Source organism: Panicum hallii, chromosome 6, assembly GCF_002211085.1.
Source record: "Panicum hallii strain FIL2 chromosome 6, PHallii_v3.1, whole genome shotgun sequence".
Lineage (NCBI taxonomy): Eukaryota > Viridiplantae > Streptophyta > Magnoliopsida > Poales > Poaceae > Panicum > Panicum hallii.
Genome location: NC_038047.1, coordinates 17,521,471 through 17,545,830, shown reverse-complemented (window position 1 = coordinate 17,545,830; position 24,360 = coordinate 17,521,471). Strand labels below are relative to the sequence as shown.

The 24,360-nt window shown below is 49.2% G+C and overlaps 2 protein-coding genes across 2 annotated transcripts; both read right to left on the bottom strand.

Annotated features, from left to right (window-relative positions):
• Positions 1-579: 579 nt before the first annotated feature.
• On the bottom strand, positions 580-1,731 carry LOC112898155 (uncharacterized abhydrolase domain-containing protein DDB_G0269086-like). Its single transcript, XM_025966538.1, has one exon. It carries the CDS (start codon positions 1,729-1,731, stop codon positions 580-582), a length of 1,152 nt encoding a protein of 383 aa, XP_025822323.1.
• Positions 1,732-2,010: 279 nt separating this feature from the next.
• On the bottom strand, positions 2,011-2,655 carry LOC112898154 (neural Wiskott-Aldrich syndrome protein-like). Its single transcript, XM_025966537.1, has one exon. The coding sequence runs from the start codon at positions 2,653-2,655 to the stop codon at positions 2,011-2,013; it is 645 nt and encodes a 214-aa protein (XP_025822322.1).
• Between the last annotated feature and the right edge of the window lie 21,705 nt (positions 2,656-24,360).

Genomic DNA, 24,360 nt, shown 5'->3' with positions numbered 1-24,360 from the left:
CTGTCTCGCAGGAGAAAAGGAACCGGACACCTGGGAACTGGCTTCAGGGAGACGTGCTCGTTCTTTGCTGGGGTCCAGGGTTGTGTAGCCGCTTAGCCTGGTTCCGTACCCTAAGCCTACATGCCCTGCCTCCCTAGGGCGAGTACCATTGTAACTCGAACCATGGACCTGGGGGCCGGGACCCCTTTAATCCCCGAACCTAGGCCCTGGCCCGCTACGCAACTCAGGAGGCCCTCGCTGGCCAGACCGGGACCTCGTGGGGACGTCTACTAAGCGTCGATCCTAAGTCATGTGCAGGACCTCGGTTCTATGGCAGCTAGTCCCGACCTATCGCGACTACCTCCGAGGGGGCCACGGGACCTCGGTATGCTTGAGAACACTTTACAGGATCGACAATCAGAAAAAACAGCTAAGTTTTTTCGCAAAAGTAGACGCACGAAATATTTAATACATTACTGATAATGTACATGGAATTATATTACATCACAAAGTTATATTACAAAAACAATAACAAAGATACTAGTCCTATTGTCCTGGTGGCCCGGAGGCGTCCCCACTCCTTGCAGGTTCGGGACAGCGTCAGATGCGGGACACCACCATGTCTGCCACCTCTTGCACTCCCTCCTGTGCGGCGGCCGCCGTCGCCCGGATAGGACCAAACAGGATGGGAGTTAGTTGGATGGTGGGGTCGTGGCTCCGGAAGCAGGTAAGGATATACTCTGCCGTCCCCCGGGCAACTGCTCGCCCTTCTGTTTCCAATAGGTCGAGCATGCCGGACTCCAGGCCTTGTAGTCGCTCGGCAATGGAGTCCAGCACCTGGAGGGCGACACCAAGTGAAGAAGGAGCCTCCGCCACCCAAATGGGGCTTGCTCCAAGAGCTCCCAGGGAGGAGTTCACCTCACCGGCCCACCTTACAATCCGGCCGATGCTGGCGCTCCGCTCCGCCTGGAACTCCTCCACCTTGGCCTCCATTTCGTGGAGGGCCACCTCGAGCTCCCGAAGCCTCCGGGTCCCGGCCGCCAGTTCCTTCTCCACGGCCGCCTCCCGCTCCTGGAGCTCCTCGAGCCGGGTCACCTCCTCTGCTTTGCGGGCGGCGAGCCTGCGCTCTCTCTCCACCGCGGCTGCCTCCAGTTCTGCAAGGGTGGCTTCCTGCGCCTTGGTCATCTCCACCACCTTCTTGGCCTGGTTGGCCAGCTCCAGGGCGGTTGCCTCCCTGTCCGCCGCCGCCTGCACCCTCATCTCCACCAGGAGCTCCCACTCGAGGGCATGCTTCTCCCGCCGCGCAGCCGCTCTCTCCCGTTGGGCAGCTGCCGCCTCCCGGTCGAGAGCCTGCTGCAACTGCTCCTGCAGGAGTTCGCGCTCCAGCACGAGCTTCGCCCGCTCATCGGCATAGTGGGCGGAGACGGACTTGATGCGGTCCCCCAGGCGCTGCTCCCAGTCGAGGAGCCGGTGGCGCTCAGCCTCCAGCCTCTCCCATTCCCGGCGGATCCCTGCCTCTAGCTCCTCCTGTGCCTGCTGGCTCTTGGCGAAGAGGCGGGGGAGCGGGACCTTCGCTGGACTTGGCAGAAGACACCTTCCCAGCACCACCTCCGGCTCCTCCTCCTGCGCAGGTGGAGTGGTGGTGCTGGCGACCTCCGTCACCTCCGGCGCCGCCACCTCTGGCACCTCCGCGGCCTCCGGTGCTGCCGCCTCGGCTGTTGCCGCTGGTTCAGCTGGAGGGGGCTCCGCCATGGCGTCCGGTGCTGCTGCTGCTGGAGGCGCCTTGGTCGACGCAGCAGGTCTGGTGTCCTCCTCCTCCGAGGTGGATTCGGGCCTTGGGGGTGTGGCGACCTCTGGTTCCGGACCTCGGGGTCCGGCAGCTGCTGGTACTGGTTGGGGGCTGGACCCCCCAGCTGGGGCGGCTCCGGCGGACGTGCTCGATGCGTCCGAAGAAAGGGGCCTGTCAGATCATCAACAAGGTTAGGGCCCTAGGAAGACAAATGGAAAAATAAAAATTCCAAGGAAGACCACTTACACAAAGTCAAACCACTCCCAACTGCCCCGCGCATTTGGGGGGACCACCTTTTCTGCCGAAGGCCCACTGGACCTTTGGTGGATGTCCCCGACCGCTGGCACTTCTGGCGGTGGGGGTGGGGTTTGCGGCCTTGGCTCCGTTGGTGGTGGTGGCGTCACTAGCCGCCGCATCGACGGTGGCGATGGAGGAGCCTGCTGCCCCGGAGAAGGCCGCTGCACCTCCTTCGGTCTCCTCTCTGGCTGCTGGCGCTGCGGCGGAGGTGGTGGAGCTCCGCTCTGCCCCTCCGCCTCAGCCGTCTTCTGGCGCTTGGGGGCCGGCTCCCCAACTAAGGAGCCGTCGCCATGCTGGAGCCTCCGGGACTTGCTCCCCTCGGCTTGGCTACTCCGCGCGGGGGCCGCCCCCTGGGCCTCGTCGTCCCTCCGAGCTAGGGTGGCACCCGCATTGTCCTTGTGCCGGTGCTCCGGCATCGGCACCTTCTCCTTTCCCTTCCCGGCGGGGGCCGGACCTCGGGGTCTTGGCCCCCCGGGACCTTGGCTGGTACGCTGCTGGCGGTCGGGTGTGGCGCCGGGGATGTGGAGCCCGCGATTGGGGTCGCCTCCCAACCGCCGAACCGCCAGGCCACCCTCGTCCAGGGTAGGCATCGATGCCAGGACTGACGCCCGCAACGCCTGGTCCTCGCACAGGGCCTTCACTCCACTCGGGAGGACCAGGGACTCCGGGCTGAACGCGTCGCCAGTCATTTCCTGGATCGCGACCTCCAGCTCCGCCCTGGTGAAGTCCGTGCCGGGCCCGCGCGCGATCCTGCAGCAATCATTTGGCCCTGTGTACATGTAGGCCATCCGGGAACGCTGCTGCAGGGGAGCAATTCGCCGCTTCAGGAAGTCGCCCAGCACCATCATGGATGTCAGGCCGCTCCGGTGGAGATTCTTGACCCGATAAAGGACCGGGCTGAGCAATTCGCCGCTTCAGGAAGTCGCCCAGCACCATCCGCGCCAGTCCTCCCACTTGGAGCTGGAGAAGGCGCTGATGTAGGAGCTCGCCATCCCGTGCTGGAGCTGGAAGTAGTAGGCGCCGACTTCGCGCTTGCTCCTCTTAGTCCCGACCAAGGCATAGAAATGCCTGAAGATGGTGGTGCAGGGGCGCACCCCCACGAACATCTCCATAAAATGGGCGAAGACCGCCATGAGGAGGACGGAGTGGGGGGTGAGATTATGAAGTTGGAGGCTGAACTCCTCCAGGAGCAGGAGGAAGAAGGAGGAGATCGGAGGAACCAACCCGCACATGGCGTACGAGTTGAAGAGAATGAACTCCCCTGCGGCAAGGTCGCGGAGGGGGATTTTGCCGGTCCTGATCTTCTTCGCGTGTTCCGGCGCGGTCCATCCCACAAGGCGGCGCACCAGGTCCTGTTGGGCTTGGGTCTGGAAGCGGCACGGAAAAGGAAGCGAAGACATGGTGATGGCGCTGAGATTGCTAAGGATGGATCGCAAGGGAGCAGGGAGGAGAAGGATGCCGAGCGCAAGGAAGCTGATTGCAAGGAATGTGCGGAGATGAAGGGGCGCTACAGCATCTGTTGATGGCAAGAGCGAAAAGGTAGCCGTTCCCTTCGGCATCTACTTTTTATGCAAAAGCTGTTGCCCTCTCGCGCTCCGCGGCGACCGAGGAGAAGTTGAACGGTTGCCTGCACCAGGCCCCCTCCTCTCACACCCAGGCCCCGGCCCGCCAGTCAAAGGCCTGGCCGCTGGAGGAAGGGGGGAAAGGCGGAATCCGAACCGCCCGAGCCGCGGGATAGGCTCGAATAAGACAAGAATCTGAACCGCCTGACGCGCACGGCGCGGGCGGAGGACGGGCCCCTCGGGGATCCCGCTAGAGGGAAAGGACATCCATGCCCTTCCCTGGCGGGAACAAGCTGTCCACCCGGCGCAATGCTGGGATATGGCCCCACCTGCGGGTTCATCCCTCACCCGAGGTGGGCCCGGGGGCCTCTGTCGGTACATACGGACAGGGGTACCTCCTGCTAGGGTGTCCAGGCCTTTAGTGTCTCACCATCCGTAATCTCCCCCTCGTCTTCTGTGTGACGTGGCATACGGCCCGGGCCTGACAGCTGGGATTATGGTCTCCGGACCTTCCCCGTGCTCTTAGAAGTCCGGGGCCTCCACGTGCCCATGAAGGCAGGGTGGCTCGCGGGTTGCCACCGCGGACCCGGACTCCCCAGGGAGGTCCGGGGCCGCCACGTGTGGAGGCCGGCCCTCCGCAGGCCTGACCGCTCCGACCGGCTTCGGGGGCCCGGACCCCCCTCCCCTAGGGAAGGGGTCCGGTGCCGCCACGTGCCGCCCCCGCGGTGGGAGCGGGGCTGGCCCTGCCACGTGCCCGTGGCAGGAGGCCCTTCGTGGGTCTCCAGCCCACCTACCAGCATTTAATGCGGTAGTTGGGCCGGGCGCGCCCAAGTCAAAAAGTATGACCTGCCACTGACACACGGGGCAGGTAGGCTGACACCACGGTAAGCCCACCTGTTTCCAAGGCGGCGCGTCGTGTCACCGTATACTGTGCGCAAGCGGCGTACAATCCCGTCACGGCGCCGCACGCGGGCATGATGATGGCCTGTAACAGGAGAGCCGAGGCGTGCGCTGCCACAGGGCACACGGAGGCAACGGCGCAGCAGGTCAGCGCTGCTCCTTCGCCTGACATGTTCTCACCCAACAGTGGCAACTCGGCTCCACTGTTGGGTAACACTGACAGCGGTCACTGTGCAGGCAAGGCTGCACACGGCAATATCCTGGCTGTAGATACGCACATCAACTTCTCGATAGAGAAGACTACGGAGAGGAGCTGGAGATGAAGATCTCCATATCTCTCATAGAACAGGCTCCTGTTGGCCGGGCCCATCTGGGCCCCGCACAGTGTAAGCACTCCCCTTGGACTATAAAAGAGAGAGTGCACCCGTTAGAACAGAAGGTTCAGATAAGGTCAGGTTCATACGAACACTAGCCAAGGGGCATCCAAGCTCACACAATCAATACAACACCAAAGTGGACGTAGGGTATTACGCTCCGGCGGCCCGAACCACTCTAAATCCTTGTGTCTTTCCTGCGTTCATCCGCAACCGATCAAGCGCTCCTGAGTCTCCTCCAAACCCATCCTTAAATAGGATTAGGCAAGTGTTTTCTGCCACCCGGCTGGAGATTTCCTCCGACAGATCTCATGTAAGTAGATGATCATGGATCGTTACCACTAGTCGCGCAACGGAAGTAGAGTTGGGGTAGCTCACCCCAATGTAGTCGCGCATCGGCGAAGAGGAAGCAAATCGCAGCTTGCAGCTCCTCCTCTTTGTCCCGCCGATCAGCACCACAGCAACGCCGGTCACCGGTGTGCTAGCACCGCACGCTCGGCTAGGGCTTCGTGGAGAAGAGAGGTGACGACAGCTAGGGTTTGTGGCGCAAGCGCAAGAGGATGGGGGACACTCTCACCTTGGGCTGCTTTAGGGAAGGAAAGAGGTGGCGAGGCGTTTCCTCCTTCGCTGTCAATCATGGCCACCGTGGAGGCCGGTGAGGTACGCCTGATCAGCGTACCGGGTCGGGTCTCGAACGATTCCACTCACTCCCCTGCATTGCGAGGACGCGTGGCGTCCGAGGCTCAAGCAACGGTGAACTAGGAGGCACGAGCAATCGAGTAGCGATGGGAAGCGGTGGGGAGAAGAGAGGGAGAATGGGAGAAAGGATCAGAGGAGTGAGGGGGAAGGGAGCTAGGGTTTGGTTTGCCAGGGGGTCCATGCAAAAACACACTGCAGCATTTTCTGCAACAATATAAGGATTCCGGCTTTTCACTTGTTTACATCTAAGTAAATTTAGCAGTAGAGAAAGGACGGCCACCAACAATCAACCGAAAGCGAGCGGGTGCCTACGAGCTATCGACCTTGGCGTGCACGAGCCTCCATCCAATCGAGGGCAGCGAGCTGGGGACACCCGTCGGTGGGCTACTCAGGCGGACGACACAGCTCAAGCAGAGCGGCAACTTGGCAACACCAGCGTCAACAACTTGATCCAATTGTTTCTTCCAACTCACCGCATGCTAATCCTCCGTTTACTCTCTCCTCATTTCACTTGCATCAGGCTTCAACGAAAATTAAGCTCAGACTGGATGTTTCTTTTTCTGTGTTTTGCAAAGTAGCGGAAACCTTTCCAAGGAACGGAGAGCTCTATTCCTCCGTTCCAAAGGCCCGGTGACATAAGCATAATGGAGGAACAAAATTTCTTTGAAATTCCTTTAGGAATCCTTTGAGCCAAACAAGCCCTAAGTAAATTTATTAGGCATATAAGAGTAAAATTATGAATTCTTTTACAGTGGATTCCAACCGAATTGGACTGGGATAATTTTCGTCAACTTGGAGCGCTTTCCTGCAAAAGAGCAGGAGACACGTGGCAACGCCAGAGGAGCTGAGCTGGTGCCGCCATTTCCCACTACAGGCCGTAAGCCGCCGCAGCCGTGTGCTTCCACGCTAGGGTTACGTGCTCGATTTTGAATAGGAGAGGGCCGAAGGGGATCGATTTGGATGTTGACTAGGATGTAGGGTGCATGTGTGGGCCAATCTCGTCATTGTAAGCTGGGGCAACAATGATATATCCAGTTTACTCAAACGATAATTACAGCCAAAATGGTGATATTTTGGTACGGAACTGGCATCAAGGGGAATGAAATTTTCATGTAATAGTACTCAAATAAAGGAAAGTGTTAAATTTTGGTGGCACATAGGGAAAAAGATCAAATTTTAATTTTATATAGCGAATTTGCTCTTTTCCTATTAGAAAACAAGATGAGTAATCTGCTGGACACGCTCTTAATAATAGGTTAGACTTTTAAGCAAGCATCATGCACCAATATACAATAAGTTTCATTAGGCAAGAATGTCGGACCTAACGGGGCAACGACAGCTTATAAGAGCCCCCTTTGCAGGGCTCAAGCCGCGGCTCCAAAAACAGCTTCAGCAGCAGCTCTGCTCTACCAAACGTCCAATATCAAAACTGCTCCAAGATCGAAGCACATGAAAGCTATTTTTCTCTCTCCTCTCTCTGGGTGCGTCTATTCGTAACACATGCGACTAGCTGTCGTACCATCGAAGAAGTCCACCGAAGCTAAAAGTATTCTAGAGACAGAAATTGTTCCAAAATAAAAAATATTCCAAAACAAGACAAAAATATTCCGAAGATAGAAATTGTTCCAAAACAAATAAAAATGTTTTAGAAAAAATATCATCTAAACACAATTAAGTGTGGTCTAGTTTTGAAGATCTCATCGTAAGAAATTAATTGAAGATCTCATTGTAAGAGACACGGTAGAATCAAAATTTAATTTGAATAATTAGTCTGTGAGATAGAGATTTTTTATTTGAATGTATATATAGCATGCAAACCGAGACACCCAGGCTGCGGCAGTTCTCTTTGTGCGACGCGTCCATGCCTGTTCGCGCGTATGGTGAATAGAAAATGTGCTCTTCGTCTCCTCACGGAACACAAGGAGCCTTTATGGCTTCTCCAGCTCCGGCTCATTCGTGCTACAATGCAAGAGCTGAGCTGGAGCCGGCCGGAGCCAAACGGGCTTAAAAATATCATCTAAACGCATGCGTTGCTACGGAAGCTAAAATATTAACTGTAAAAAGATAAAAATCTACCAACAAATAATAACAATTATCAGGTATAACATTGCCATTTCAAAAAATATTAAGTAAATCATCTCACTTTTTGCTCAGCTTTGTCAGGCAGCCTAATTGTCTTCCTCTAAAATGGTCATCAACCGACTTAAATGGAACTCACGTACCACTATGTGAACTTGCTATATTACTTTACTATAAAACTTGGGTGCACTAATTTACTCCAGATTCAGCAATTAAGAAAATGCATTAACATGATTAATAGATGCATATGTTTAATATTCTTAAGCATATCGATTCCAATGCAAAAACAAAAAGTAATTAAACAACTACAAGCACACACATGACATGGATGGGATAAAATTTTCATACACGTTTGTATGTGCTGTTCTGTTTGAGACTCGAGTGGTTTCATCTTCTCGCTCTTTTGTTCGGCGGACATATCCTCGAATCAATCCCTTTCTCGCTGCCTCTTAAGTTCCTTTGGATCATGGGACTCAACTCTCCTATATATTAGGAGTAACTTGCGTACCTTCAACAGACAATAGTAGATCATATGACTAAGATAATACACACGACACCGAGATCACAATTGTAGAACTTCAAGTCACCTGGACCAGTAGTGTTTGTTATATCACCAAAGGGAGTTCTTGCAGATTTGTAGGAACGAGAAGGATTACTCGTCAACAAGAACCATTCACAGTCACTTGTTCGGAAACGGTTTCTTGCCCAACTACAATGTTTGGACCGAGCATGCAGAAAGAAGGATTATGCTGGAGAATGATGAAGAAGAAGGTGATTTTGTTACTCACTTTGAGGACAATTACTATGGTGCCTTCATTGAAGATACTACAATGGGTGAGTCTGAAAAAAATGCTGACGCATAGGTTGCAGAAGATATCTTTGTCAGATGCTGCGTGGAGCAGAGGAAGTATGCGAATTTGAAAAGGAATCCAAGGATCTGAAGCGTATATTAGAGAACTATAGAATATTGTTGTATCCAGATTGCAAACAAGGCCGCAAAAAGTTGGATAACACATTGGAATTGTTGCAATGGAAGGCATCAAACGGCTTGCCTAACAAGGGATTCAAGGAGTTGCTGAAACTTATAAAAAACCTACTCCCTGAGGGTAACACATTGCCCGAAATGACATACGAGGCAAGACGTGCAGTTTGTCCTCTAGGATTGGAAGCATAAAAGATACATGCATGTTCTAATAACTGCATACTCTATCATCATGAGGAGTATGAAAATTTGGATGCATGTCCAGTATGCAAAGCATGTCGGTATAAGATCCCTCGAGAAGATCCAAGCGATGTTGAGAGGGTGCATACCAAGAAGAGAGTTCCTGCCAAGGTGATGTGGTATTTTTCTATAATACCATATTTGAAACGTCTGTTCATGAACAAAATCAATGCAAAGTTGATGCGATGGCACAAAGAAACGAGGAAGTAAGATATTATGTTGAGACACCCTGTTGATGGATCCTAGTGAAGAAAGGTGGATAGAACATTCCCAACTTTTGCAGATGATGCAAGGAACATAAGGTTTGGATTAAGTATGATGCAAGGAACATAAGGTTTGGATTAAGTACGGATGGCAGAGCAATGGCCATAGTACTTGGCCTGTGATACTATGTATATACAATTTTCCTCCTTGGCTTTGTATGAAGCGTAAGTTCATTATGATGCCAGTGCTTATCCCCAGCCCGAAACAATCTGGTAACGATATTGATGTGTACCTGAAACCACTAGTTGATGATCTTCTTTTGCTGTGGAAAGAGGAGGGGTTTCGTATGTGGGATGCACACGCAGAGAAACATTTTGATCTGCGTGCATTACTTTTCGTAACCGTCAATGATTGGCATGCACTTAGCAACCTATCTGGACACTCCAATAAGGGTTATAAGGCATGCACACATTGTTTAGATGAAACCGACAGCATGTATCCGAAGCACTATAGGAAGATTGTATACATAGGCCATCATCGATTTCTTCCAGTGAAGCATCCATTAAGAAAGAAGCATGCTCATTATGGTGGAAAGGTGGATCATCGTACGAAGCCTAGGTACATTTGTGGGAAAATGGTATTTGAAATGCTCAAAAATATAAAAGTAGTATTTGGAAAGAGACCTAGTAGCAGATTAGTGCCCAGTGTTGAAGGACGTGCACGTATGTGGAAGAAAAAGAGTATTTTTTGGGATTTACCTTATTGGAAAGTCTTAGAGGTCCGCAACACAATTGACGTGATGCACCTCACCAAGAATCTTTGTGTGAACCTGCTAGGCTTCCTTGGTGTGTATGGTAAACCGAAAGATACACTGGAAGCGCGCAAAGACCTGCAACGTATGAAACAAAGAGCCGCCTTACATCCAAAGAAGAGGGATAAAGGACGCCATTACTTAGGTCCTGCCTGCTACACTCTAAGCAAGCAAGAGAAGGAAAGTATGTTTGAATGTTTGAACAGTATCAAGGTCCCGTCAGGCTACTCTTGGAATGTAAAGAGGCTGCTAAATATGAAAGACAAGAAATTCGCACGTAAAGTCCCATGACTGTCACGTGCTCATGACGCAATTACTTCCAGTTGCATTGAGAGGTATTGTACCAGATAATGTTTGAGCAACAATCATAAAGCTATGTGCCTTTCTCAACGCAATTTCACAGAAGGCAATCGATCCGACGAGTCTATTGAAGCTACAGGAAGATGTTGTCCAAAGTATAGTTAGTCTTGAGATGATATTTTCTCCATCATTTTTCAATATTATGACGCATCTCCTGGTTCACCTTATCAAAGAGATTGGTATTCTCAGGCTTGTCTTCCTCCATAACATGTTTCCTTTTGAACGATTCTTTACAATCCTAAAGAAATACGTCCGTAATCATGCTCGTCCAGAAGGAAGCATTGCAAAGGGTTATGTGACAGAGGAGGTCATTGAGTTTTGTGTTGACTATGTGGATGAACTTTTCCAATTGGGGTTCTAGTATCACGGCATGAGGGAGGCTGATTGGAAAGGGCACACTAGGAAAGAAATCAATAAATGCCAATGATCATGCTTCGTTGAGCAAAGCACATTTCACAAATCTGCAACAGTTAGCCTTGGTGGCTCCGTACATTGAGGAGCACAAGCAGATCGTACAAAGCAAGTACCCTTGGAAGTTTGAAACCTGGATTACAAAGAATCACATCAAAACTTTTCCCACCTGGTTGCGCACGGAACTTATGGCTAACGAGGACATTCATGAACAACTTGCCTGGTTGGCCAGGGGTTCATCCAATACAATCTTGATGTACCAAGGATATGAAATTAATGGATACACATTTTACACAAGATCCCATGACAAAAAGAGCACCAATCAAAATAGTATTGTCCGTATAGAAGCCATAGATACTAATGACCAAAGCAATTCATATTTTGGTTACATTGAGAAAATCTGGGAACTCGACTATGTGCCCTTGAAGATTCCTCTATTTTGTTGCCAATGGGTGAAGCTGACTGGAAAAGGTGTTGATATTGACGCATACGGAATGACAACCGTAGACCTCAAAGAGCTTGGCTATCGAGACAAACCGTTCATCCTAGCCAAAGATGTTACTCAAGTTTTCTATGTGAAGGATATGTCGAGCAAACCCAAGGAGGACAATTCTAGCAAATCAACGAAGGAAAAATCAGAAGATGATGAGCCAAATCGCCACATAGTTCTGGAGGGCAAAAGAAAAATTATGGGAGTCGACGATATCATGGATGAAGAAGAATACAATAAGGCTGAGGACATGACCCCGTTCGTAGTGGATGTTGACACAAGTATCCTTTTAGCCTAGGAGGACGCTCCCTACGTACGCCATGATCATAATGAAGGAATGATTGTAAAGAAAACTATCATTAATATTCCATTAGATGATTAATTGTCTCTTGAATAATTTTTAGCAATCATGTAATATTTTTAGTCATCATGTAATATTTTTAGCCTCTTGAATAAATTTTAGTCATCATGTAATATTTTGACTAACACACACTTACTCACACACATATACACACACTCGCTCTCACACACACACACAACACATGCAAACTCACTCTCTCTCACACACACACTCACACGCTCACTCGCTAACACACACTCTCTCTTTATAGGGTGAATTTTATATAATTAGATATAAAAATACAATATTTAAAATTTTTTGGTGAACTTTTGCACCCATATATGATTTTTTAGGGAAATAAAAGACTTTTTGCAGAAAAGCAAAAACTAAACAAAACCAAAAAGAAAGAAAAATGAAACGGCGGGAAATGAATTCCCTGTGAAAATGAGAACCAGTACCTAAAGGGGGGGAATTCGCTCCCGCCCGTTGGCGCCCCCTTATGTACCAGGTGGATAGGTCAACCAGTACCTAAGGCTCGGCCTAGGGTACCAGGTGAACTTTCCACCTGGTACCTAAGGCTTCTATAGGTACCGGTTCTTATTTTCACCAGGTATCTATGGGCCGGGGTATAAATGTCCTCCTTCTCTTCCTCCTCCTTCCTTCTTCGCCCAGCCCAATCAATGACATCGGCCGCCATGCACCTTGCCCTCCACCGCTAGCCTCCCTCGTCCTCCACCACCACTGCTGCTCGACTCTTCGCCACGCCGAGCCGAGCCGAGCCGCCCCCGACGCGCTCACCCTCCTCTTCGCCGCCGCACACCTCCGGCATACGCGCGCGCTGGCTGCGGCCTCCTCCTCCCGCGCCCGCGTGCACCTCCTTGTCCACGCCGGCGCCACGCCTGCCGCTGCTGTTCGCCTCCAGCGCTGGCACCCACTGCCCGTGCCGCATCGGGCGATCTCTGCCTCCGCCCCTCCGCCTATGAGCCTCCTCCGATCCAGCCTCGTCCACACCATCTCCGTGCCCGTGCCTTGGCCTCCGCGCCCCACCACCGCCTCCACAGCCTTCGATCCGCTGCCTTCAGACCGCCCCCGCATGCTGCCCCCCCACCTCTCCAACGACGTACGAAACGCTCAGCCGCCTGCCACCCTTTCGTAAGGGCATAGCGCATTAGGATTTTTTATTATTATATTAGGGTTTAGTTATGTTTTTGTTTTTATTAGGGTTTAGTTAGTTTTTTATATCTTTTATTTAGGTTTATGATGATTATAAATTACATTGATTAGGTACATGTTCTTTAATTATGAAATTAGGTTTAGTTTAGGTTCATATTTAGTTTTCTTTAGTGTACATTCAAATTTAGTTTTTTCTTTAGTTCTTTAATTATGAAATTTTATGTGTATGTATTATAAAGATGTGTAATTTGAAACATGTATATATATAATATTGTTTATGGAAATTACATGTGTCATTTTCTAGACTTAGTAATTATTGCGTGCGCACATACACACACGCACACTCTGAGACATGCGCACACACTCACTCACACATATAACACTCACACACACATTTTTCTTGGTAAAGTGTTCCATGAAGTTACATGTGCCATTTTCTTAGGATTTCAGTTAAGATGCACGGTGATGGCGATGGTCCAGACGCCGAACGGTTCCTTTTAGATCAAATCAACTATGATAGTACGACCGTCTATGAGAACTATGGTGAAGAAGAGGTCTGGACTGTTGATTCTTTCCTAAATATGTCCGGAGATGACATAGAAGAAGAAAATGATGACTTTGCGCCGAGGCATGAGTATCCCGTTCCTAGCGAGATTCCTATTGGGGTACGTATCTTATATATATGCTTACAGAATCTTGATTTACATTTTGTATTAATATTAGTTTTTTATTAATATATCTTTTTTTCAGTCCTCCTCCGGATCGAAGAATAGCAAGTCCAAAGGTAAACGATAGCAGGCCAAAAAGATGGAGGGAAGATAGGTTGTCACACAAGTGGACATAGAGGGCTGCCCATGTGCTCCTGAGGAGGCTGGTAAAAGGTTTACAACCTAGTGTGGGGTTGTTGTTCGGGCACGTGTGCCGATCACCACAAGACTCTGGAAAATGAAGAATCCAGACGAAGAACGCTACACCGTGCCTCCAAACCAAAAGGAGATGTTATGGAGAGAACTCGAGGATATGTTCACTCTTCCTGAAGGAGCAGATGAAGAACCTATGTAGAAATGTGCCTTGAAAAAGATGGCCCTTACATTTTCAACATTTAAGAAGAAATTATTTGGAAACTACGTCAAGAAGGACAAGGAACCATACTGGGACAGTTTCCCCCAGGTTAAACCTTACTACGAGGAGTTCAATTAATACAAGTTGTTTGAGGAAGCTCAGGAGTTATCTGAAAAGAACAAGGTCAATGCAGCCACTAAGAAATACAACCACCACCTCGGGCTGGGTGGATATAAGAAGGCAATTTAGAAATGGCAGAAGATGGAGTAGACCTCAAGGCTAGTGGTATCCAGCCGGTAACTTGGGACTGGCTGGAAAGATCGAAGCAGTGGTTGTTTGCTAATGGTGTCACACTTAACCAAGAGGATGGTAGTTTGGTGGTGCCCCGGATAATGGAAGAAGTGGCTTAGAATTTGGTTGTAGCAATAAAAGAGGCCAAAGAAGAAACATTCAAGCCTCATAGGGAGAACGATGCGCAAACCAAGGCCTTACAAAACCCAGAACACCCTGGATGAGCCCGCGGCATCAGCGTGGTCCCATGGAAAGTTGCTTAGGCCGAAGATGGCATGTACAAGACTCATCGCAAAAGTAAGGCAGAACAGTAGGACAAACTTCGTGCCTTAAAAGATGACATGACCAGAAAAGTGCAATAGCTAGAAAGTGAGAAGGACAAAAGGGTCCAACAGGCAATGGCGGTTGCTCTAAGTCAGCAGCACGGCACTAGGACGCAACCAGATGTTGTGATTAGCCCAGCCTCTCTGCGACGTAGCAGGTGCGCATCCACAGCAGCCCCTGGGGATGAGCCCCAAGAGAATGAGCCAGTTGTTGATAACCAAAGATACCCAGTGGATGATATATCCACGCAGACACCATGTGAGCTACATGTGAGAGCAAAAATTATCACCGCTCTGGTAGCCTACAGGTCAGCCTTACCGGTGATTTTTGGTGGTATGATTCAGGGTAGGCAGGTATTGCCTGGCTACTCTGCTGTCACTGTGGAGTAGATCGTTGAAGCCGGCGGACAAAATGAAAAGCTCAAGCTCGATTTTATTGGAGGGGACGAAGAACAGACGTTGGGACAGGCACTCCACGGTTGCATTCTATGGCGCAAGACCCACATCAAACTTATTGGGAATACAGCGGCTCTTGTGGATCCTCCTTCACCGTCAGGCCTGGATAATGATGATGATGGTGACATTTGTGGTCCTTCATCTTCGCCACTACGGGCTCCCTCACCATCATCTCCGCTGAGGGCCAGGAGCACTCGGACTCCTCCAGCAATAGCCAAAGGAAAAAAAACATACCTCATCGCTCCCACCGGCTGGAACCCCCAAGAAGCGGAAGGTTGTCGTCAAGAAAATAGGCCCAAAGAAGAAATTAGTATACGAGATGACCAACGAGGAACTGGCGGAGCATACGTGCCAAGAGGTGATAGATCATTTCAAACCTAAAGTACCAGAGAAGAGAGTGCCAATAGATGCAACACTGGTAGCAAAGTTGTACGATAGCTTGAGCGACGCCGCCAAGAGACAGGTAAAACTACCCTCAAACTTCAATCGCATGCTGATAAAGGCCTATCAAAAAATAAAGAAATATGGGAAGACCGTTCCTCAGCTTGGCACACAATAGAAAATCCTTGAGCCCCTCCGAGTGCAGATGGATAAAGAGAAACACGCGTCGAAATTTATGCAAGAAACGGGATATACCTATGCGCAGGCAGACGGGCAAGAAGATATCCCAGTAGCTCAAGTTGTAGGTCTTCCATACAAGTATGAAACATCTTTTGTCACTGAAGATGAGGAGATCAATCTAGGCAGGCAGATGCACAAATTCCATAGATGGTACCTGCGAATGTCGAAGGAAAACGACCCGAAGCAGATGTTTGGAGTTAAGTATCACGACCACGATTTCTTCACTGGGGAAGATGACTTCTGGGTGAACTTCGAAGATGTGCATGCAATATACTGTCGAGATGCCCTCGACATATCTCTCATCACCATCTGGATCTTGTAAGTATCGACTAATCTCTAGATTAATACAATTTATTAACCAGCGCAATATTCTTTGTGTACTATCTAATTTATATTATATCGTGTAGTATGGAGCTTCAAAGATGCTGAACTGAAGGATGGCAACATCGGGTGGGCTTCATGAATCCCATGGTTATCAACGAGGAGAATGTACGGTTGAGATATCAAGCAACGTGTGTTAACATGTTCAATGCCCTAGATAAGCAACATTACAAACCCTAGATACTCTTACCCTACAACTTCGAGTAAGTCTTGATCGACACATAACTCTTTGCTTTCCCTAAATACTTGTTAAGTCTAATACATGTATATATGCTTATATATCTTTTCATTGGATTTTGCTCGTAATTTCTGTGGAGAGTAGAAAACTTATAGTGTTCGACTCGAAGAGAAGACCAAAGACGGACATCCAACACATCATAACCCATTGAACATGTAAGTTTAATTTGCACAATAAAATTCTTTTTATTTCTAGATCAATTAAACATCAAACATATTTTTATGCGCCGGGTGTGGAGAAAATTTGTGAAAAAGTACGGATGCCAAGGTGAATGGAAGGATGAATTAACTGTTAGAATGGACTTTTCGGTATGTGGGGTCGTTACCATTTTGCATATCTCATCTGGTGTTATGTATATGCATACGCAAATATTGTATACCTAGTTTATTCCTCCTATAGTGTTCGAGACAATAAGCAGGAAATAATTGGTGTGGATACTATGTATGTGATTTCATGCACACCCTAACAGATTTCGGGAAGCCTACGACGGAGGACCTAAGAGTACGCACAAACCGTTCATAAATACGTTTACAATTATTCTGACGCGATGAACTAATATATCAAGCTTTATTTTTTTTAAAATGATAGATGATGCAAATAAAGAATGAAGTTCTACATGTGGATACGATTGATGCCGTATCAGAGCTGCTGATAAGATTCATTATGAGGGAGATCCTGGATCCTAAAGGCAAATTCTACCACGACGGTCCTACTAATAGAGTAGCATCTGCATCGACATCATGAGGGCTTAGAACTTGTAATCGTGATATTTGTATATTTATAAATATTATTATGTCCAGATAACTTAATTACATGATTATCAACGATATTTAGTTATTTTCATACATTATTTACACACGAACACGACTAATGGAAGTATAGTAGTATATAGCTCAGATACGCGTAGCAATTCTGCAAACATAAATAGTAATAAACAATTCAAATAAAATAGGATTTGTGAAAAAGAGGAGAAAACCCTTAGGTACCGGATGAAAAGACCAACCGCTACCTAAGGGTGCCTTAGGCACCGGGTAAAATACCCTGTGTACAAAGTTGAGACTTTCAGTCTCGGTTCCTTAGTACCGGTTGAAGAACTGGGACCTATGCCTATTTTCAACCAGTATAAGGGCCTGTTTTCCAGTAGTGAGTGGAAATTCAGTACCAAGGAGTAAAATTTTAGGTGGAAGGATGACGTAGTTGTCCACCTCCATTTAATAACCACCTGTGCACTCAGATAGCTGATTGGTGGGACGCTTACACCGCCGCACATGCTGCCGCTGAGACAATTACGTGCCCAATGAAGTCGACACAGATGAGAAGCAACAGGAACATTTTTGTCACACCCGATTTATAAGAACATAAATCGAGCAATCATATATGCGCCAGGATCAAGTCACGCATATATACAACAGATCATCAAGATATCACAACACATGTCACGAATAACATTAATATAAATCGTAAATGAATCATGAATAAATTATTTTATTACAACCGAATCAAGAATCGGTTCAAGAGTTGCGGAAGCGTGAAAGAGATACATGAAGAGCTGGGCGCCACAGGGACGTCGACTGGGAGACAAACGCCTAGAAGTCGTCGAAGCCGCTGACGTAGTCCTCCACGTTGCCGGGCACTGAGCAGCAGTCGAAGATATCCAAAATAGAACAGAAGAGTAGAGAGGCAAGTGTGAGTACAAACTCGTACTCAACAAGTATAACACAAACTATGAGGCTCTAGGCTGGCTGACTCAACTGCATTAGCTTTTAGTTTTGGCAAATTTTATTAGAGCTAATTACTACAAGTGGATGAATTTCAATAAACCCAATTGCATAATAAATTAATCAGTATTAATTAAGAACTACTGAGAACCATCCAAACCAAAACCACCCGGGGAATCGCCCTCGTCAAAGGTTGATAACCCCACTAATCAGACGGAGGATCTGGGCCGCTCATGACTGTGAGCACAGCTGATATATCAGTTTTACACTCTCGAGAGGTTGCACAACTTTACCCACAAGTCGTGAGCTACGCTAGTTGTTCATCACACTTCCTTAGGTGAAATGGCTAGCAAGCACACTACGAGACCGTTACAAAGGATCACGTTGGTAAGGTGTAACCGCTAAGGATTCTGGATCAGCGATGATGGGGCCCACCTCCGGGGGTACAAGACACACAGCACAGACCAAGCCGGAGGAGCAGGGACCATTGAAGCTTACCACCCCTCTTGCCCACGCAGGTAAGTTACTCCCGAACCAAAATAACCTAATTAGTAAGTCAAGACCGTCCCATTCCAGTCTTGTGGTTGCGCGGTTGTCCCAGGTTGTCGCTCTATGAACCGGTCCTTATGGAGAGTGGCCAACCAAGCACTAAGCACCGTGCTGGCCCCCTAAACCATGTTTCTACAAAAAAAACATATTTTTAAGGACGCACAAACCACTCAAGCACACAGCACAGAGGGTCGGCTCCAGAATTAAGTTGCATAAGACCATTAATCAAATTAATTAAAAAGGACCAAGATTTGTTATAGCGCAGCAACCTAGCACAACTAACCAAAAATGCAACCCATAGGATATATATAAGGATATAAAGGTGGCTAGGAAGTCCTTATAGGCATACAGAATTAAAATGCAGTATGAAATTGTATTTAAAAGTGATAGGAAGTTCATGTTATACTTGCCTTCCTCGTACTCTCCCGGCTGCTGCTCGAACTGCTCGGAAGACGGCTGCTCCTGGTACTGCTCCAAAGGCCCCGCGTCTACTCACGATCGTCAAACATAGTCCACACATACACACATGCATAGCAAGAACAAACTATAAGAAAACAGTACACCAATACAATAGAACAGCACATGAAACTAGCCTAGAACTAATCTACGCGTTACAACGATCGCGTGCATATAAAGAACACCTAAAACGGAGCTAAAACGTGAAAACTGCGCTTAAAACAGGATCCAGGGACCTAATTGTAAGAAAAACTGAGCAACCAGGGGCTTCTGGACAAAACCCGGGGACTAAAACGTAATTAAAGCTTAGACTCAGGGGCTAGCGCATGAAAACCCGAGACATGGACTGCGGCCACAAATTCCAGGAAACTCAGGGGGTCAAACGGAAGGAAAAGGACCTATCTGCAATTATTTTTGACTCACGGGTGGACGGCGGGTTGATTCCCCAAAAAGGCAGGGACTCTTTAGCAAAAGGGGCGGCTGAAGCGGTATGTTTTAATCTGGATCCTCGGATCTAAATCGGGCGGCTCGGATTAGATCTGTTACGCGAAGGGGTACGCGCAGATCTCACCCGTCCGATCGGGATCTAACGCGCCAGAGCCGATCATAACGGAAATTCAAATCTCACGCGCCGGATCAGGAACGGACGGCTCAGATTCAAGCAAGGGTGAACCGGTATGGGTGGATTTGATCCACTGGATCCAGATCCAAAGGTCACGATTTCACGAGATCCCGATCTAATCTGGGACGTGGGCTACCGATCCAACGGCCGGGGGAAATTGGGGACGCAGGTGGCGGCGATTGCTCGCCGGAGCTCGTCCCCGCGGCGGCGCCTCGCCGGCTTAGGCCAATCTCGGCCGTCCGGCCTCCGTTCAGGACGAGGTCAAGTCCTGGAGGACGCTGGCGGCACGCTTAATCTCTCTAGGCGATCGGCACGGCAGATTGGAGCTCGGGGCGGTGCTCCCCGCGGCGGAGGCGGCTCGGGTCACGGTGGCAAGGGGGATGCGCACGGGCAGAGGGGAGAAGGGATAGGAACGGGCGTGGCGTGCTCCTTACCACTCCGGGGTGCGGCGGCGGCAGCTACGGGCCGAAGATTGGTGGCGCCAGTGTGGGGTCGCGGTGGCGCAGAAGCTCGTCGACGGCGGCGGCTCCAATCCGAGGGGCAGTGCAGCCGCGCAAGACCAGGAGGGGGAAAGTGGGAGAGGTGGATGCGGCTGAGGAGGAGCGCGAGAGAGAGACCGCGGCTAAGAAGGGAGGGCGGTCCTCGGCGTGCGGGTTGCGCGCCCAACGGAACCCGAGCTTCTCGCGGTCGTTGCGGCTCACCCACATCCGATCGCGGCCGGTTTCTAGAAGGGTCCAGGTGAGGGAATGGGTCCGGAGTGCGGCTCGGGAAAGGGCCCAGAGGCACGGCGGAGGGGGACCACGGCCAGTGACCGAGCGGCCGGCCGGCGGAAGAGAAATAGGGGAGGGAAAAATCGGGCGCTGAGAGGAAGGAGAAGGGGGAGGCGCCGACAGGCGGGCCCAGGGTGGCAGCGAGAGGGAGAGAGAAAGGAGCGCGGGGCTGAGGGGGAACCGGGCCGGGGTCGTGGCCCACGCGGAAGGAGAAGAAAGAGGGAAGGGGGTGCTGGGCCTCGGGCTGGGGAAAGGAAGAGAGGGAGAGAGGGCCCGCGGGGAAGAAGAGCTGGGCCGCCGTGGCCCATGCGGGAGGGAGAGGGGAGAGGGGAGCTGGGCCAAGGAGAGGAAATGGGCTGCCCTTTCTTTCCCTTTTTCTTCTTTCCTTTTCTTTCCTATACTCAAACCAACCAAACAACTCATTTGAATTCAAATAAATTTGAATTCAAACCCTATAAATTCCACACAAGAAAAATAATGCTCCAGCATGAATGCACAAACAATTTAATCCTATGATAAATTTTAATTACTTGCGTTATAAAATTACTTTAAATACGAGATAATTTAGAGAAAACCCTGGAAAATTTATTCAAGCCCAAATAAATTAATTAAAATATGAGAAATTTACCTTAGGGTGTTACAATTTTCTGGATGGTCTGATAGGGCCATTCAACTATCAACTACAGAGTCACACGTTCCCAAACTTTCAGACGCTACTGAACAAGGCTATAGGCCTAGAAAACAAGCGTAGTGAACTTGGCAAACAGAAGCAGAAGTTCCAATCTCAAGGGCAATCCAACAGCAATACCCGCCCCCACTACAACTCGTCACAGGATTTTCCATCTCGTTCTGGAGGACAAGGCGGGAACCACCAACAAAATCAACAGCCCCAATGTACTCCTCAGCAATTCTAGTATTTCAATCAACCGACACAATGCAATCCCGATCAGCAACATAACCGTTCAGGCAACACAACAAGGGCACCAGTGAGAACCAATAATCCAATCATGCCAATTCATCCCAATAGCTACTTCAAGTGTGGTGAAGTGGGTCATTATGCCAGCATATGCCCAGAGCGCAACATGCAGAACCCCTAGAATCAAAAAAGCAATAACCAGAGATGTGGACAGCAATCGTCCCAAGTACGCACTGGGAATCCCAAAACTCAAGGCAACAAAGGTCAACAGAACTTCGTGCGTGGTAGGGTGAATCATGTGGCATTATGTTTATCTGCTTCTCAAGATGCCATGACTAAGTGGAGTACTCACTCTCCGAGGCGACTTGAAGAAGTCGTACGATTGCAATCAGGAGGCGATCCAGTATGCTTCAACTACTCGTGTGCCAGATGCTTTAGGGGAAATACTCGCAGCCACGTAGCAGCTCTCCCAGTCCGGGCTGGAGATCCCTTCAAGGAAGGCCAGCAAGTCGAGCATCCAGTCAACTGAGGACGTGGCCCTCAAGACGATCCAGCTCCAGGAGGTGACTCATCTAAGACCGCCGTCATCGGCGCGGGCTTAGGCGAGAAATAGAAACTCGCGCTCGTCAGCTTCCTTCAGGCTAACCGAGACATATTCGCGTGGAAACCAGCGGACATGCCAGGGGTGCCCAGGGAGCTGATCGAGCATAGTCTGAATCTACATCCACAGCCCGGGCCCAAAAAGCAACGCCTGCGAAGGTTTGCCCACGACAAGCGTGAGGCAATTAAACGGGAAATAGCTAAACTCCTCGCGGCTGGATTCATTAAAGAAGTAATCTCGTCCTTGTGCGAAAAAAGAATAATGAATGGAGAATGTGTGCTGACTACACTGATCTCAACAAGTATTGCCCGAAGGATCATTTCGGGCTACCGCGCATTGATCAAGTCGTCGACACGATGGCAGGTTGTGTGCTCCTCTGTTTCCTTGATATTGTTATTTAGGTTATCACCATATTGCGCTCAAGGAGTAAGACCAAATCAAGACCGCGTTCATCACCCTGTATTGGACATATGCTTACAAAACTATGTCCTTCGGGTTGAAAAACGCAAGAGCAACCTATCAGCGCGGGATCCAGATGTGCTTTGCTGATCAGCTGCATCGGAACGTTGAGGCTTATGTGGATGATGTGGTCATCAAGACCAGAAGTCCCAACGGCCTAATTGCAGATTTGGAAGAAACGTTCAGCAGTCTACGCAGATTTTGGTGGAAACTCAACCCAACCAAATGCGTTTTTGGAGTGCCATCAGGGAAGTTGCTTGGGTTCATCGTCGGAGATCGGGGAATTGAGGCCAATCCTGTGAAGATCACGGCCATCACCGATATGGAGGCTCCGGCCACAGTCAAAGATGTGCAGAAGCTGACAGGATGCATGGCAGCCCTGAACAGGTTCATCTCCCGACTCGGGGAGAGAGGACTACCCTTCTTCAAGCTTCAGAAATGCCAAGATAAGTTACAATGGACGGAGGAGGCCGAGCGGGCCCTGCAAGATCTGAAACATCACCTTCAGTCTCCACCGATCCTTACCGCACCATTGCCGGGGGAAGATCTACTACTCTACATCGCGGCAACAACTCATGTTGTCAGTAGTGCTATTGTAGTCTAGTGAGGCGAAGAAGGCCATGCGTTCGGAGTGCAGAGGCCTGTCTATTTCGTCAGCGAGGTACTCTCCGAGTCTAAGGTACGGTACCCGGCGGATCAGAAACTCTTATATGCAATTTTGATTACTTCATGAAAGTTGCGCCATTATTTCGACGAGTACAAGATCACTATGATTACGGATTTTCCATTGGCGGATATTCTTCATAATCAAGATGCCACGGGGCGTATATCAAAGTGGGCAGTGGAACTGGGGGCTTTGTCTATCGACTTCAAGCCAGACACTGCAATCAAGTCTCAAGCTCTAGTCAATTTCTTAGCTGAGTGGAGAGAGAATCAAATTCCAACTCCAGTCGACAGGCCAGAGCATTGGACCATATATTTCGATGGATCTCTCAAGCTCGACGGCGGCAGCGCTGGGGTCCTATTTATTTCTCCACAAGACGAACAGTTGAAGTATTGTCACACCCGATTTATAAGAATATAAATCGAGCAATCATATATGCGCCAGGATCAAGTCACGCACATATACAATAGATTATCAAGATATCACAACACATGTCACGAATTAAAAGCGAATAAATTATAGAATGAATATCTTTATTACAACTGAATCAAGAATCAGTTCAAGGAATGCGGAAGCGTAAAACAGATACATGAAGAGTTGGGCGCCACAGGGACGTCAACTGGGAGACAACGCCTAGAAATCGTCGAGTCCGCTGATGTAGTCCTCCACGTCGCCTGGTACTGAGCAGCAGTCGAAGATGTCCCAACGAGAACAGAAGAGAGGAAAAGGCAAGTGTGAGTACACAAATTGTACTCAACAAGTATAACACGAGTATGAGGCTCTAGGGTTAGCTGACTCAACTGCATTAGTTTTAGTCTTGGAAAATTTTATTAAAACTATTTACTATAAGTGGATGAATTACCATAAACCCATATTGCATAAGAAATTAATCATTATTAGTTAAGAACTACTGAGAAACCAACCAAACCAAAACCACCCGGGGAATCTCCCTAATCAAAGGTTGATAACCCCACTAATCAAAAGGAGGATCTGGGCCGCTCATGACTGTGAGCACAGCTGATATATCAGTTTTACACTCTCGAGAGGTTGCACAACTTTACCCACAAGTCGTGGGCTACGCTAGTTGTTCATCACACTTCCTTAGGTGAGATGGCTAGCAAGCACACTACGAGACCGTTACAATGGATCACGTTGGTAAGGTGTAACCGCTAAGGATTCTGGATCAGCAACGATGGGGCCCACCTCCGGGGGTACAAGACACACAGCACAGACCAAGCCGGAGGAGCAGGGACCATTGAAGCTTACCACCCCTCTTGCCCACGCAGGTAAGTTACTCCCGAACCAACACGACCTAATTAGTAAGTCAAGACCGTCCCATTCCAGTCTTGTGGTTGCGCGGTTGTCCCAAGTTGTCGCTCTATGAACCGGTCCTTATGGAGAGTGGCCAACCAAGCACTAAGCACCGTGCTGGCCCCCTAAACCAAGTTTCTACAAAAACATATTTTTAAGGACGCACAAACCACTCAAGCACACAGCACAGAGGGTCGGCTCCAGAATTAAGTTGCATAAGATCATTAACAAA

What these genes read in the sequence shown, in the direction of transcription:
- LOC112898155 (XM_025966538.1), bottom strand. Translation starts at nt 1,731, where the DNA reads ATGGCGGAGCCCCCTCCAGCTGAACCAGCGGCAACAGCCGAGGCGGCA.
- LOC112898154 (XM_025966537.1), bottom strand. Translation starts at nt 2,655, where the DNA reads ATGCCTACCCTGGACGAGGGTGGCCTGGCGGTTCGGCGGTTGGGAGGC.